This window comes from Gymnoscopelus braueri (genome assembly GCF_963280865.1).
Source record: "Gymnoscopelus braueri genome assembly, chromosome: 13".
Lineage (NCBI taxonomy): Eukaryota > Metazoa > Chordata > Actinopteri > Myctophiformes > Myctophidae > Gymnoscopelus > Gymnoscopelus braueri.
Window position 1 is genome coordinate 1,247,818 of NC_137615.1, and position 16,477 is coordinate 1,264,294.

At 41.8% G+C, this 16,477-nt stretch overlaps 1 protein-coding gene across 7 annotated transcripts in view; it reads right to left on the bottom strand.

Moving 5' to 3' along the window:
• Positions 1 to 1,008: 1,008 nt before the first annotated feature.
• The window catches only part of LOC308098963 (oxysterol-binding protein-related protein 7-like), a 55,597-nt gene continuing 40,128 nt past the window's right edge, over positions 1,009 to 16,477 (bottom strand). For 4 of the 7 annotated variants that reach the window (XM_080447441.1, XM_080447444.1, XM_080447440.1 and 1 more), the window contains 8 exons: positions 14,861 to 14,998; positions 13,463 to 13,526; positions 12,514 to 12,592; positions 10,705 to 10,849; positions 9,823 to 9,973; positions 7,648 to 7,774; positions 5,505 to 5,627; positions 1,009 to 3,578 (listed from right to left, as the gene is read on the bottom strand). In XM_080447441.1, the coding sequence (XP_080303567.1) occupies positions 3,470 to 3,578; positions 5,505 to 5,627; positions 7,648 to 7,774; positions 9,823 to 9,973; positions 10,705 to 10,849; positions 12,514 to 12,592; positions 13,463 to 13,526; positions 14,861 to 14,998 (936 nt within the window). In that variant the 3' untranslated portion in view covers positions 1,009 to 3,469. Of the gene's footprint in view, positions 3,579 to 5,504; positions 5,628 to 7,647; positions 7,775 to 9,542; positions 9,565 to 9,822; positions 9,974 to 10,704; positions 10,850 to 12,513; positions 12,593 to 13,462; positions 13,527 to 14,860; positions 14,999 to 16,477 lie in introns of all 7 variants that reach the window. The other 3 variants (XR_013934338.1, XR_013934339.1, XM_080447443.1) reach the window with 3 other exon arrangements.

Here is a 16,477-nt window from a genome sequence, read left to right on the forward strand (position 1 = left end):
TGATATGTCCTAAACATGTCTTTTATGACATGTCCCAAACATGTCTTTTATGACATGTCCCAAACATGTCTTTTATGACATGTCCCAAACATGTCTTTTATGACATGTCCCAAACATGACTTTTATGACATGTCCCAAACATGTCTTTTATGACATGTCCCAAACATGTCTTTTATGACATGTCCTAAACATGTCTTTTATGACATGTCCTAAACCGGCTCAGTGGCTTGGTTCTCAACCTGTGGGTCGGGACCCCCAGATGACAGTGAAGTGACAATTTAAGGACTTTTAAGACCTTTTAATACCTAAAGAAATGACCATTACAGCATCAAAAGTAGTCAACAAACAATACAATACAAACTGGTCAAACATTGGCCAAATTGTCAAATGATACTGTATAAGAAAGAGGCAAAACATTTAAAAATAGCCGATCTACAAGCTCACAACGCCTCGCAATGAAAGACGTTGTGAGCTTGTAGATCTGCTATTTTCACAATATTTATCTGGGGGTTCCCCAGTTCAATTATGCCTTTTGCGGGGTCACGACCTGAAAAGGTTGAGAACCACTAGCCTAGTGGTTAGAGTGTGAACCAATGATGATGTAATAATGAACTGGAAAACCAAAACACTGTCAAACACCTCTACCAACAAGTTTCATCTGCAACACAATGCTATACCTTATGTAGTGGAGGGTCCCTGCTTCATCTGTCTCTCAGCTAAGGGGTCCCTGCTTCATCTCTCTCTCAGCTAAGGGGTCCCTGCTTCATCTGTCTCTCAGCTAAGGGGTCCCTGCTTCATCTGTCTCTCAGCTAAGGGGTCCCTGCTTCATCTCTCTCTCAGCTAAGGGGTCCCTGCTTCATCTCTCTCTCAGCTAAGGGGTCCCTGGGCTGAAGAGCCCTGAACGTACAGTATACAAACTTAGTATTTTCTGTGCCAAGTGTTTGAGGTCAAAGGTCACAGAGACGAACAGGCAGTCAGGTGGGAACAAGGAGGAAGCAGAACAAAGAGCAGGAAACACTTTGTGTTTATTTCTCCATTTATTCAAAACAAAAACCAAATCAGAACAAAAATAAAGAAAAAAATGTCATTTTACTGGTTATACAACAATATGTTTTTATCAAAGACAATATTTCATCTCATCATCGAGTATTAAACTATTAAAATCCTTCCAGAGTACGTTTAGCAAAAACTCTACACAGGAAGTGGAAGAAGAGGGGCGGGCCACGCATCGTTCTGTTACCGCTGCGATCGAAAGTATCGACCAATCAGGTCGGAGGAAATTAAATTGCACACCGACTTAAATCAACGCACACACGTATGGAACACACACACACACACACACACACGTATGGAACAATAAAACCAGGTGATTACGTATTAACCATTAAGATCTGTTGATAAACAGATGAACCAATAAGAAAGAGTGACCCCACCCACCTGGATCCTCAACAACTCATAAACAATCTAAAGACATCCGACCCTCAGAACCTCAGAGGTTTGGTAACAGAACAGAACCTCAGAGGTTTGGTAACAGAACAGACCCTTAGAGGTTTGGTAACAGAACAGACCCTCAGAGGTTTGGTAACAGAACAGAACCTCAGAGGTTTGGTAACAGAACAGAACCTCAGAGGTTTGGTAACAGAACAGAACCTCAGAGGTTTGGTAACAGAACAGACCCTCAGAGGTTTGGTAACAGAACAGACCCTCAGAGGTTTGGTAACAGAACAGACCCTCAGAGGTTTGGTAACAGAACAGAACCTCAGAGGTTTGGTAACAGAACAGAACCTCAGAGGTTTGGTAACAGAACAGACCCTCAGAGGTTTGGTAACAGAACAGAACCTCAGAGGTTTGGTAACAGAACAGAACCTCAGAGGTTTGGTAACAGAACCTCAGAGGTTTGGTAACAGAACCTCAGAGGTTTGGTAACAGAACAGAAACAGTTATATGACATGGTACATTAAATCACTACATTTCATTAAACCGTAAAGTAAATACATTAAAAAAAAGAACATAGAACATATTTTGGGAGGGTTGCCAGGTTTGATTTAAAAATCAGCGGTTCTCAAACGTTTTCATTTCCAAGGATCCACAACAACTGGTGAGAGACGACCAAATGAGTTACAGACCGGTTCAGGGTGCTTTTGGAACCCCGAGGGTCGCTGGACCTCACTTTGAGAACCATCTAAATCATAGATGCATAGACGTATAGACGTAACGATTAAAGGAGTAGTTCACCCCCCCAAAAAAAAGTCTTATTTTCTATCAATTTCTCACCCCATGAAGCCTTGAATTCATGGAGATTGTTTTGTTGCATTCCTGAGACACTAATTCTTTATTTGCTGACGCTGCTACGGTAGGAGACCAACGCAATGCAAAGACCAACATATTTTAAATATAGTATTATTCTGGTTAAGGTTGGTTTCCTATTAACTTCAATTTGTCAAATATTGGATTATTGTCTCAGGAATGCGACAAAAAACTAAAACATCTCCATGTATTCAAGGCAAAGCATTACTAGTTATATGTATTCATGATGGAGACTCATATACATCAAGGGGTTAATCCATAGAAAATAAGTCATGTTTTGGGTGAAGAATTCCCTTAAATAATGCTGTTAGATTGATTTTAGAGATCATGTCAGACCAACAGTGACCCCTGCTGGTCTTCATAATAACTCTCTGCTTGCATCTCACCTCTCATTGGTCCACAAGGACTCAGAGGTTCATTCTGCTCTCTCATTGGTCCACAAGGACTCAGAGGTTCATTCTGCTCTCTCATTGGTCCACAAGGACTCTTCATTCTGCTTTTTTAAATTCTAACAACCTTGCCTAAGTAATGCTTAGTCACGCGACAGTGTCGCGCTCCAAATGTGTATGATTGCATCGTTAAAGGCATAGTGTGTGACTTTGTCCTCTGTTTAAATGACAAAACAAAACAAACTCTACACCAGCAGTTATCAGACACTACAGTGTGCTGGTGTTTACCTGCAGAAACACATTGATTGGTTAAACATGTATTTGTTGTTTTGTTATGTAAACACAGGGAAAAGCTACATACTATGCCTTTAAACTAGACAGTAGACAGCTTAGGTAGATTTACATAATTCAGCACAAAAAAAACTGACTTAAATTAACAAAAACTAGTTTTACCTAAAGATTTTTTTTTTCTTTCCCCAAAAATATTCCCTTTAAAATTCCTTACAAAGATTTAATATACAATTATAAGTTATGCTAATGAGAACCCCCCCACACAGGACCTGACCGCGCTACTTGAGCCGTAATCATAATTTATACATCATGACGCTTCGCTTGTCGAGTAAAAAAGATAAGATCTTACATACAGATAACGCATTATGGCGCATTGGAATGGATAGAGTATAAGTTAGCTTTAGCATCACGCTAGGTGTTTAGCATCACGCTAGGTGTTTAGCATCACGCTAGGTGTTTAGCATCATGCTAGGTGTTGTGTTCTACCACAGGTCCAGGTTCTCGGTGTTGGCGAATCCTGGTTCTTCACGCAGCTTCCAGTAAGTTCCGTTGGTGAGCCACACCTCACGCCCCGCCGCATCCAGCTCTTTACTGAGATACGAACACACAAACAAACGGGAAGGCTTTTAGACACTAAATTACACACTGATTGATTGATTGACATTTTTATTAGGCAAAAGAATGTAAAACAACACAGTTACATTTATAATACTTTTGTCTAAAAGGTGCGACCAAAAAAGTCCTTGCAGACTTGTTTCCGTTGGGGTCCTTGGTATTAATTTCATAGACATATATAGTAGCAACCAAACAGTTCAAATCAACATAAACAGAGAAAAAAATACCACTATGTACAAAAAAAGCATCATGAAAAATAAAATAGTATATACAAAAAAAAGGGGGAGGGGGGTCATATGTCTACAGGGAAACTGGTACTACCTCCTCTTATGGCCTCCAGAAAGATGAGTTTTTAGGGCTGTTTTGAATGAGCCCAACGAACTGCATTTTTTGAGGGATGGGGTTAGACTATTCCATACCTCGGTGGCCGTGGTGTAGAAGGAGAATTTGCCCATGTTTGTTTTATGGGTGGGTGGTACCAGATTGTTGTTTACGCTCCCTCTAGTTTCGTGACTGTGGGTGTCACTAACTTTTTGGAGGTATTTATACAGATATGCGGGTATAGGGGGCATTTCGGGCAAATCTGCATTTACAATTTTGAAGACCAGTCCCATTTTTAGTTGTTTAACCCTGTCTTCCACCCTGAGCCAGCCTAGGCTGGCAAAGTGAGTGGGAGAGAGGTGGGTCATGGGCCCCAGTCCGAGAAGTAGTCGAATCAGTTTGTTTTGGGAGGTTTGAAGCTTAGTCTTCAGTGACACTGAGGTGTTGGAGTACCAAGAGGAGCTAGCATAGTCATAAAGGGGCTGAATCAGGGCCCCTGAGAGGGTCCTGAGGGCCTGAGGGTTGACAAAAGGGGAAACTCTGCCCATAAATCTGGTTCTCTGGTTTACTCCTTTGACCACCTTTGTTGCCATGCTTTCACCTGTCAGGTATTTGTCAAGAATACATCCCAAATAGGTAATCTCTTCTTTGCTAGAGATGATTGTGTCATCGACTTTGACCTTGAAGTCATTAACCTTCATCTTACTGAGGGAATGTTTGGTCCCAAAGAGAATGGATTCAGTTTTCCCAAGGTGTAGTGACAGTTTGTTATCGGTAAGCCAGGTACGGATTTTGGAAACTACACTACAACTACACTACAACTGCTACTGCTTCCATTATAACAGCTTTGGTCCCCCCTCTTCTTCAATGTGAATGATTACACCCCTGGCTGGCTGGCTGGCCACATCTTTTAGAGTCATTAAGGTCATTCATTTCGATGAATTGAGTACAAAGGACCCCAATGGAAACACGCCATTGCTTTTCTTGGGTTTAAAATAGTCTTAGCAGACCTTGTATTGAACTGTACTTTCCTGTGCTTTTTTTTGGCAAACTGCTAATAAAGTATTCAATCAAAATCAATCAAGGCAACAATATGTGATCTGCAGTGATGCCTAATCCAGGGGCGCAGGAAGGGTTATCATGGTCTGTCACCTACATCTAAGTTAGTCTACCTCCTTCCTGTAAGTAGACTTAAAAGATAAAACCAGTGTTGACTAATTATATTACGGGGCGCTCTTATTTTGAAATCCGGCCCGTTTTAGAGGAAATCCAAGCCATCATGACGCTGGTCCAAACAATGAACACACTTGGATGGATTAAAATAAGCCGCCTGCCATCAGAATGTAATTCTCTCAACGGATTGATTGCTTTAAAATGCTCAAAAATATTCATATGGCTCATTTGCACTGTAAGTGCTCTAAATGTGAACTGAAACGCTTGCTGCTGTAGCCTTCTATCTGTCCCCCCCCCCCCCGGGTATCTGCATGGCACCTAGTGATGATGTCATTGGGACCTAGTGATGATGTCACTGGCACCTAGTGATGATGTCATTGGGACCTAGTGATGATGTCATGTGTTTACCTGAAGAAGCGAGGGGTGTGTTCCTCTCCTGTCTTGGCCATCTCCTTCCTCCTCTCTCTCTGCTTCTCCTCCACCTCATCCTTCTTTTTATCCCCCTCCTCCACCTTGCCCTCCTCCAGCAGTCTGCAACGCAAAGGTCAAAAGGTCAGAACCAGGCAGCGTTAATGTTACACAAAGGTCAACGGTCACAGGTCAAAGGTCAACGGTCACAGGTCATAACCAGGGTTCTGACCATAGAGCCTCCTCTGGCTCTGAGGCGTCTGTATCTCGGGGGCCATTTTGGAGGCAATTGCCTCCAAAATGGCCCCCAAGATACAGACACTTACAGTAAGCCTCGAGACAACTGGCCAATCACAGTGCGTCTTTTCCGGGACTTTCCGGGATTTTTATACAACTAGATTGGGAAAAGACACGCTGTGATTGGCCAGCTGTCAGGAAGCTGTGATTGGCCAGCTGTCAGGAAGCTGTGATTGGCCAGCTGTCAGGAAGCTGTGATTGGCCAGCTGTCAGGAAGCTTGCCTTCTCTAATATGGCGGCCGTGATACAGGTCGCTCCAGTGAACAGCAGCGGCCAATGAGGCGTCTAGGTTTCTATGTCTATGACCTGACCCACATAGAGGACAGACGTCACATGACCAGTGGTGTGATCACATGACATCATAGTGACATCATCAGTGGTGTGATCACATGACATCATAGTACAAGTCCATCTTCATCTACACCAGAGGGTCTTCAACCTTTCTCAGGCCAAGGACCCCTAGAGACCCCTAAACAGAGAGAGACCCCTAAACAGAGAGACCCCTAAACAGAGAGACCCCTAAGCAGAGAGACCTCTAAACAGAGAGACCCCTAAGCAGAGAGACCTCTAAACAGAGAGACCCCTAAACAGAGAGACCCCTAAACAGAGAGACCCCTAAGCAGAGAGACCTCTAAACAGAGAGACCCCTAAGCAGAGAGACCCCTAAACAGAGAGACCTCTAAACAGAGAGACCTCTAAACAGAGAGACCCCTAAACAGAGAGACCTCTAAACAGAGAGACCCCTAAACAGAGAGACCCCTAAACAGAGAGACCCCTAAACAGAGAGACCTCTAAGCAGAGAGACCTCTAAACAGAGAGACCCCTAAGCAGAGAGACCCCTAAGCAGAGAGACCCCTAAACAGAGAGACCCCTAAGCAGAGAGACCCCTAAACAGAGAGACCTCTAAACAGAGAGACCCCTAAACAGAGAGACCCCTAAACAGAGAGACCTCTAAACAGAGAGACCCCTAAACAGAGAGACCTCTAAACAGAGAGACCTCTAAACAGAGAGACCCCTAAACAGAGAGACCCCTAAACAGAGAGACCCCTAAACAGAGAGACCTCTAAACAGAGAGACCCCTAAACAGAGAGACCTCTAAACAGAGAGACCCCTAAACAGAGAGACCTCTAAACAGAGAGACCCCTAAACAGAGAGACCTCTAAACAGAGAGACCTCTAAACAGAGAGACCTCTAAGCAGAGAGACCCCTAAACAGAGAGACCCCTAAACAGAGAGACCTCTAAACAGAGAGACCCCTAAACAGAGAGACCCCTAAACAGAGAGACCTCTAAGCAGAGAGACCCCTAAACAGAGAGACCCCTAAACAGAGAGACCTCTAAGCAGAGAGACCCCTAAACAGAGAGACCTCTAAGCAGAGAGACCTCTAAACAGAGAGACCCCTAAACAGAGAGACCCCTAAACAGAGAGACCCCTAAACAGAGAGACCCCTAAACAGAGAGACCTCTAAACAGAGAGACCTCTAAGCAGAGAGACCTCTAAACAGAGAGACCCCTAAACAGAGAGACCCCTAAACAGAGAGACCTCTAAGCAGAGAGACCTCTAAACAGAGAGACCCCTAAACAGAGAGACCTCTAAACAGAGAGACCCCTAAACAGAGAGACCTCTAAACAGAGAGACCTCTAAGCAGAGAGACCTCTAAACAGAGAGACCCCTAAACAGAGAGACCCCCACTACATACTGTATAAAATTAGACTTGTTTGACAGCACTGTCAGTGTGTGTGTGTGTGTGTGTGTGTGTGTGTGTGTGTGTGTGTGTGTGTGTGTGTGTGTGTGTGTGTGTGTGTGTGTGTGTGTGTGTGTGTGTGTGTGTGTGTGTGTGTGCATGCCTCTGGTCAGGTCTGTAGCGTGTGTCAGTAGGGGGCAGCAGAGAGTCCAGCTCGGCTGTCAGCTCGTTGTTCTCTCTGGCATAACGACCGAAACCGTAGTAGTGGTGTCCGTCGTCTGGCTGCACATCTGTACAGGAAGTGACATCACAGTTAGTTAGTATTAGCAAAGATTGTTAATTTAGCAAGATACACATTCTCCATTGGAGCCACTAGAGGCGAAGTAGTACACAAATCCTACAAATGCTCTCCTAAGTAGGCGTGGTTTGCTCCTCCCCCTCCCTCCCCCTCCCCTCTCCCTGGCTGACAACATCATATGGATAATATGTATTTGTGTATTTTCTTCATTAAAGAAAATAAATGCTTTACATGTTTGAAAGAGCTCTGTTATTGGCAAAGATGCTTTTTAAAAAACCCATAAAACCCCCCCCACAAACTCACACGTATTATTCAGTCTTATGTTGATGTACTCCTGTTTCTGCTCAACATTGTAACAGGGCCTTTTATTTATAAGGTATATATTTTACCACTATAGACTATAGTGTGTTTAGCATGAATGCTTAACAAAATGTCATGATTCCCAAATCATACCCATCAACCCAGACATTTAATAATGGAGAATGATATTGAGCATTGGAACACAATCACACATTGTATTTATGTTTTAATGTCAATATGATTTCACATACTATATTCAGAATTTCAGTTTATCAGTTTTTAGAGCATCTTTATGGGGACAGAGCATAGAGTTAAAATCTAATATAATAATAATAACATAATATAAGGGACAGAGCCCTCTATGTCTCGTCCGTCAGACTGCAGATGGACCCAATAGCACTGTTGCTGGGATAGAGAAAAGTCGATAACAAAGTTGATTTTCTCCTCATTTGTGTCACAAAAAAAAGCCATTATAGTATGAAAAACTTGTACATATTTTGTGTCTTGTGACGATTGGGTCCAATATTTAGTTCAGTGACCATGGAGCTAAAGAATGGTTCAGAAGCTGTGTTCACGTTCACTCTTCCATTGGAATCAATAGACTCCAAGCTGCTTCCTGTCTCCTAAAAAGGCGTCCACCTACGTCACGCAGAAACGGGAAGTAAACCGGAGAATGCGACTCTTGCTATTTCCCTCTTGGAGTGTACTCACCATAGATATATATAAAGGCTAGATGGCATTGTGGGTAGTGTAGTGTACTCACCATAGATATATATAAAGGCTAGATGGCATTGTGGGTAGTGTAGTGTACTCACCATAGATATATATAAAGGCTAGATGGCATTGTGGGTAGTGTAGTGTACTCACCATAGATATATATAAAGGCTAGATGGCATTGTGGGTAGTGTAGTGTACTCACCATAGATATATATAAAGGCTAGATGGCATTGTGGGTAGTGTAGTGTACTCACCATAGATATATATAAAGGCTAGATGGCATTGTGGGTAGTGTAGTGTACTCACCATAGATATATATAAAGGCTAGATGGCTCAAGGGGGCGTCGCAAGCGTAGCTCAACCGCGGCCATCTTGCGACAGTCATTCATAACATTATGTCTATGGTGCATGATCACGTTTTTTTTATTTTTATAACATTAAGTATGCAGTATCATAACTACATCTTTGGTGTTTACAACACACCAAACCCTTTGAAAATCGGATGAAAATTGAGCACGCTATGGTTATTTCAATAGTACATGCACCATAGACATAATGTTATGAATGACCGTCGCAAGATGGCCGCCATGTGGCAACGTCGTACTCCATTGGCCAGCAGCGCGGGTGAGTCATCTAGCCTTTATATATATCTATGGTAGTCACTAGGTGTCCAGATGCATTGTGGGTAGTGTAGTGTACTCACTAGGTGTCCAGATGCATTGTGGGTAGTGTAGTGTACTCACTAGGTTTCCAGATGCATTGTGGGTAGTGTAGTGTACTCACTAGGTGTCCAGATGCATTGTGGGTAGTATAGTGTACTCACTAGGTGTCTAGATGCATTGTGGGTAGTGTAGTGTACTCACTAGGTGTCCAGATGCATTGTGGGTAGTGTAGTGTACTCACTAGGTGTCCAGATGCATTGTGGATAGTGTAGTGTACTAACTAGGTGTCCAGATGCATTGTGGGTAGTGTAGTGTACTCACTAGGTGTCCAGATGCATTGTGGGTAGTGTAGTGTACTCACTAGGTTTCCAGATGGTTTGTCCGACGGGCAGCGTGTCACAGAAGATGCCCTCGTGCCACAGACCTCCGAAGCGATGGACCACGTCTCCACTGCGGTCCAGGACCACACCTTGAACCTCGTTCTTACTGCAGTCTGAGCTCCAGTACCGAGACTACACAACAATACACAATATTAACACAATGTCTACACATCAAATACACAATGAACCTAAGGAGACTACACAACAATACACAACGTGTACACAACAATACACAATATTAACACAATGTCTACACATCAAATACACAATGAACCTAAGGAGACTACACAACAATACACAACGTGTACACAACAATACACAATATTAACACAATGTCTACACATCAAATACACAATGAACCTAAGGAGACTACACAACAATACACAAGTATACACAACAATACACAATATTAACACAATGTCTACACAATGAACCTAAGGAGACTACACAACAATACACAAGTATACACAACAATACACAATGTTAACACATCAAATACACAATGAACCTAAGGAGACTACACAACGAAAGTTATAAAACATAAAAGTGACGAAAACACATTTATCATTTTATTTCACTGCATTTTTATTTTCCCAATTTAGTCGTTATGCCAATTAATTCCTCCCCACATATTTCTGTGTTGTCACTGGAGGACGTAACGTTGTACCTACTGGCTCTAGATCTCTTTTTTTTGTTTGTTGCAGAAATAGCAGATCAGGAAGCTCATAGCACGGCTCATAGCCGTGCTATGAGCTTGCAGATCTGCTATTTTTGAATAGCCAAAGAAATTGCTTTCCCGGTCTTAATGGGTTGATAAGTGTGTGTGTGTGTGTGTGTGTGTGTGTGTGTGTGTGTGTGTGTACCTTGACGAAGGTGATCTTGCAGGTACAGGCATCACTCTTGTTGTTGGTGATGATCACTTCTCCATAGTGTTCCAACCAACGCTGCTGACTCAGCACGTTGTGGATGCAGGTCACCGCCTTGTTCCACTCATAGTGGTCCCCGTATCTACACACACACACACACACACACACACACACACACACACACACAGGTCACTGCCTTGTTCCAATCCAAACCACTTTATTTATAGAGCACATTTAGAACAACAGTGCTGAACCATTAACACTCAGTAACAATATACTAAAATACCAAGAGCAAAACAAGGCAATAAACAGGACAACTTATAGACATAATGCCCGGTGGAAACAGTAACTCTCAGTCTGTTTTCCAAAGCGATTGAAACACAGGCAGGGTTTGAGACGCTCTAACATGGGGTGGAAGCTCGTAGCACAGTGTGGGCGCTATGAAGGAAAATGATCTATCTCCCCTGGTCTTCAGCTTTGTTGCTGGGACCTTAAGGAGTGACTGGTCAGTCCACCTCAAGACCCTCGTAGCGTTACACAGTGTTACACAGTGTTACACAGTGTAACACTACAGCAGTGTTACACAGTGCTTAACACTACATCAGTGTAACACTGTGTTACACTGTGTTACACTGTGTTAAGCACTGTGTTAAACACTGTGTTACACTGTGTTACACTGTGTTAAGCACTGTGTTACACTGTGTTAAGCACTGTGTTAAGCACTGTGTTAAGCACTGTGTTACACTGTGTTACACTGTGTTAAGCACTGTGTTACACTGTGTTAAGCACTGTGTTAAGCACTGTGTTACACTGTGTTACACAGTGTAACACAGTGTAACACAGTGTAACACAGTGCTTAACACTAAACATAGCTCAGTGACCATGTCTCTGATTGGCACAATATAAGGCTGGATTTGAGTCAGTAAAAACAGAACAGAGTTAATTAAAGATGAATTAAAGATGAACAGAGCTAATTAAAGCTAATTAAAGATGAATTAAAGCTAATTAAAGATGAATGTTCCAAAGCTTCCACAGACAGTACATAGATCATGTGACCTGATTAATACCTGGTGACTAAAGGACAGAGGAATGTGGTTCCTCTGGTTTCACCCCACGTACTGTACTCTGTGTGTGTGTGTGTGTGTGTGTGTGTGTGTGTGTGTGTGTGTGTGTGTGTGTGTGTGTGTGTGTGTGTGTGTGTGTGTGTGTGTCATTCCAAACAGGTGATAACACACATAGCGTGTCAGATCATCAGACCACAGGCTGTCTCTATGGTTACATCATCACAAACATTTTAAAACATTTAAAAACTAAAGCAAATAAAAGTAATGCCTCGTCCATCAGACAGACATAATAATAATATATATATATATTTATTACATACAAGGTTTCTACCTGACAGCAACGATATCTATATAATGTATACTGTACACACACACATATTCATAATGTACACACACATATTCATACTGTACACACACACACATATTCATAGTTTAGTGTTGGTAGGTGTAGAGTAGAGAGTCACATACTGTACACACACACACACACACACACACACACACACACAGTTTAGTGTTGGTAGGTGTAGAGTAGAGAGAGTCACATACTGTATACACACACATATTAATAGTTTAGTGTAGAGAGAGTCACATACTGTATACACACACATACACACATATTAATAGTTTAGAGTAGAGAGAATCACATACTGTATACACACACATATTAATAGTTTAGTGTAGAGAGAGTCACATACTGTATACACACACATATTAATAGTGTAGAGTAGAGAGAATCACATACTTGGGTAGAGTAACGTTGACTTGACTACTAGAGAGGATCTCCACTGATTTACCCCAGAACTTGTGCTTCCACCTCTGATCTGTAGACACACACACACACACACACACACACACACACACACACACACAGTCAGACCTGTATTCATGTTTTAGATGCATATCATATTAAGCATTAAAGGGCTAGACCACTGTGGTAGAGGTTTGGGTTGTGTAGTTACCTTGATGCCATGATGTAACTCTAAAGGTGGACAAGAAATCTAAAATAATTGCTCCATTGATTAGAAATTAATAATTCCAAATATTCTCCTCATGTACTTACATTGTACGGTAAAACAGATCTCAAAGTCACTCTTTTAACATGTAAACAAACACAAACAATATAGAACATCACCAAACCCACTACGGTTTCCGTTTTAAATAAAAATATATAATATATAATATATATAATATAGAACATCACCAAACCCACTACGGTTTCCGTTTTAAATAAAAAAATGTCAAATTCCTGTTGATTTTACTATTTAAAGATCCATTCCCGGTTTTCTTCCTAATACAAATGCCTAAATCAACAGGAAGTTAACATTTTTATTTAAAAACAAACAATAGTGGGTTTGGTGATGTTCTATATTGTCTGAATCCGCTTTGTTTGTGTTTGTTTATGTGCTAACAGAGTGACTTTGAGATCTGTTTCACCGTCACAGTCAATGAGGAGCATATTTAGAATTATGGAGCAATTATTTTTATTTTTTATGATGTAACTCCAGATTTAGAGTTACATCATGGCAAGGTAACTACACAACCCAAACCTCTACCAGAGTGGTCTTGCCCTTTAAGAGAGTGAGTGAGTGAGTGAGTGAGTGAGTGAGTGAGTGAGTGAGTGAGTGAGTGAGTGAGTGAGTGAGTGAGTGAGTGAGTGTGTGTGTGTGTGTGTGTGTGCACGTGCGTGTTACCTTGCCAGAAGGTGAAGTTGTCAGATTGTGCGTGACAGGCAGAGATGGGTGGATGATGACAGACCTACACACACCACATACACAACAACACAATTAACACAACAACACAACACATTATCATCAACACCACAATAAAACAACCACTAAAACCAGTTAAAACCAGTGATTACCCTGGTGGATAAAGGAGGTAAATGCAGAGAGACGGTGTCGTTCCTCAGTAGGATCACAGATAAACCAACAACCATCAGTCTGAACAATATCATTTACAATGTAGGCATTTATCAGACATAATCCAGAGCCATTTACAGTAAAGCAAGGACAACAGCAGGTAATGCATCAAATGTATATAATCTAAGGATCATAGGTATTGGGTATCGAGATCCGGTTCCAAGTAGGAACCAAATAATAAATAGTGGTTTACGTTGGCCAACAAGAAGCTGACAAAAGAAAAAACGAGTAGTGTCACAGAGTGGTCACCATGTCTGTGGTCAAAAGATGTTTATTTGGATGTAAAGAAGCTGTTATGTTCTGAAGGCACTTTGTTTTTATTCCTTCAATTATTTATTAACCCATATAAGGTCATTTTTAGATTTATTTAGCTATTCAAAAATAGCAGATCTATAAGCTCATAGTGCGGGAGCTTGTAGATTTGTGCAAATCTTTGAATATATATTTTTAAACATTTGTAACTCAAATCTTTGCTTCTGGGGGATTCTACAAATATCTTCTAAATCCTAACAGTTTTCTGAAAAACGTACAGTATGTTGTGGTAATATCAGTGGTTCTCAAACTTTTCCATGTCAAGGACCCCCAAAATGATATGCATTTAGCCGCGGACCCCCATGTCAAAATATGTTGTTCCGGGGACCCCCAGAAGCACAGATCGGAGTTAAAAATGTTCGTCTTAAAACATATATTCAAAGTTTCCACGATTAAAAAAAAAATAGCAGATCTACAAGCTCGTAGATCTGCTATTTTTGAATAGCCAAAGAAATGTAAAAATGAGACAGATTCTTCCCCGGTCTAAATGGGTTATTTATGGGAAGATCATTTGCTGTTTTGCAGTGAATTCAGTTCAGTAGATATTTGGGCCTAATGCTGATCAGACAGGCTTTTAGATGTGTTATTGTCATTGTCAGTAATAAGAAGTACAACATTACTGGTCTGCATAAATAGCTTCTTTTTTTTAAATCAACTGTTGGAATAAAGGAGAGGATGTTACTCTTAAATGGACTAAGGTTACTTTTGTTAAAGGGATAGTTCACCCAAAACATTACTTATTTTCTATCAATTACACGACCAATGAAGCCTTGAATTCATGGAGATGAATTCATGGAGATGAATTCATGGAGATGAATTCATGGGGGGTATATGGTGGGGGGGGGGGGGTTAGTATACCTGTTCACTGACGAAGCGGAACCCTCGGTCGTCTCGGACGTTCTCGTAGGTTTCTCCCAGAACAGGGTTGAAGGGTTTGTAGCGATATCTCCATGTGGCCCAGGCGTAGCCAGAGATGGAGAAGGCTGCCATGTAGACCTGAAATATGATAGAACATCACATATATAATAAATATAACGTTTATATTACTACCACACAGAGCCAGAGATGGAGAAGGCTGCTACGTAGACCTAAACATTTAAACTACAACAACATAGAATCATTACTATGATATCATAATATAGACATTAATACCACACATATAACAACATAGAATCATTACTATGATATTATAATATAGACATTAATACCACACATATAAAAGTGTAACTACATAGACTCCTCCTCCTTCACATCACTGTGGTGACGATAGAGTGCTGACAGAATTGGCCAAAAATATTGCTTTTTAAACATTGTGTGGGTTCCATCCATTCAAATTTGGAATGTATATTATTTTTAATAGCAGATCTACAAGCTCATAGCGCGGCATGGAGTGCCGCTCTATGAGCTTGTAGATCTGTTTTTTTTAATAGCCCAAAGAAATCTGAAAATGACACAGATGCATTCCTGGTCTTAACTCTCTCAGTGCCAATGAAATAAAAACATATGTTCATACTGTGCCAGCAATAAAAAAATTAAAAAAAGGAGCCGAGATACAGCCCTTTTCAGTAATAAGTTAAACAACAAGTGAATGGAGCAGCAAATCTTCGGATCACGATATCTTGGGTTCTGAACATTCTTTTCCAAAAAAATATAATAATAATAATAATAATATATATATATTTTTTTAATAAAAACTCGGGATAACTCGTTTTTGGCACTCAGAGAGTTAATGGGTCTGATACCGAGCCACTGCAGGTCAAAAACCTCCCGAACCCGAGACAACTGTGTGTCTGCGGTCAGTGTGAGGTCTGTGTTACAGGCAGGCTAATCTGAGTTCCCAGAAGTTTTCGCCAGCCCTCGCATCCAAACGGGAGGGACGAGGAGACTTCTGGGCCAAAGCCCTGGTATATGTGGACGGGATGTAACTTACGCTCAGAATCTGAGCGGACACGCCTCTTACCGGTCTGAGAGCTGTGCAACTCGTCTAAAAAGTCAGACGAGAGGCAAACAGCAGTACACAACAATGGCGGCCGCAATTTCTCAAGGGGAAATTGCTTCCCGTCGCTCCTATTTACATGCAACACCCACTGCATGTGGATCCCGCCCCCTTTTCTTCATTGGCTGTTGATTTGAATCAGAAAGCAGTGGCCGCGCCCCTGTTGTTCAGGCTTTGAGCCGAAGCCTCCCAGACTACAGGCAGGCAGGCAGCGGATGTATTCTTCGCTGTATGACGGTGTCGTGTGGCAGACACAGCTGATCTACAAGCCTCATCAACGACGCATTGAGGACTTGTAGATCGGCTCGCGTTTGCACGCGGCACCGCCGTACGATTAAGTAAAGTAATTGAGGGGAGACTCCTCCCTTCTGCCTCTGACTGACGGCTCTGTGATCTCGCGAGACCAGCCGCCGTTTAAGGTTACGTGAAGCCCAGAGTCTCGCGAGAACTCGCGCGGGATATTTTTTATTTATTCAAAC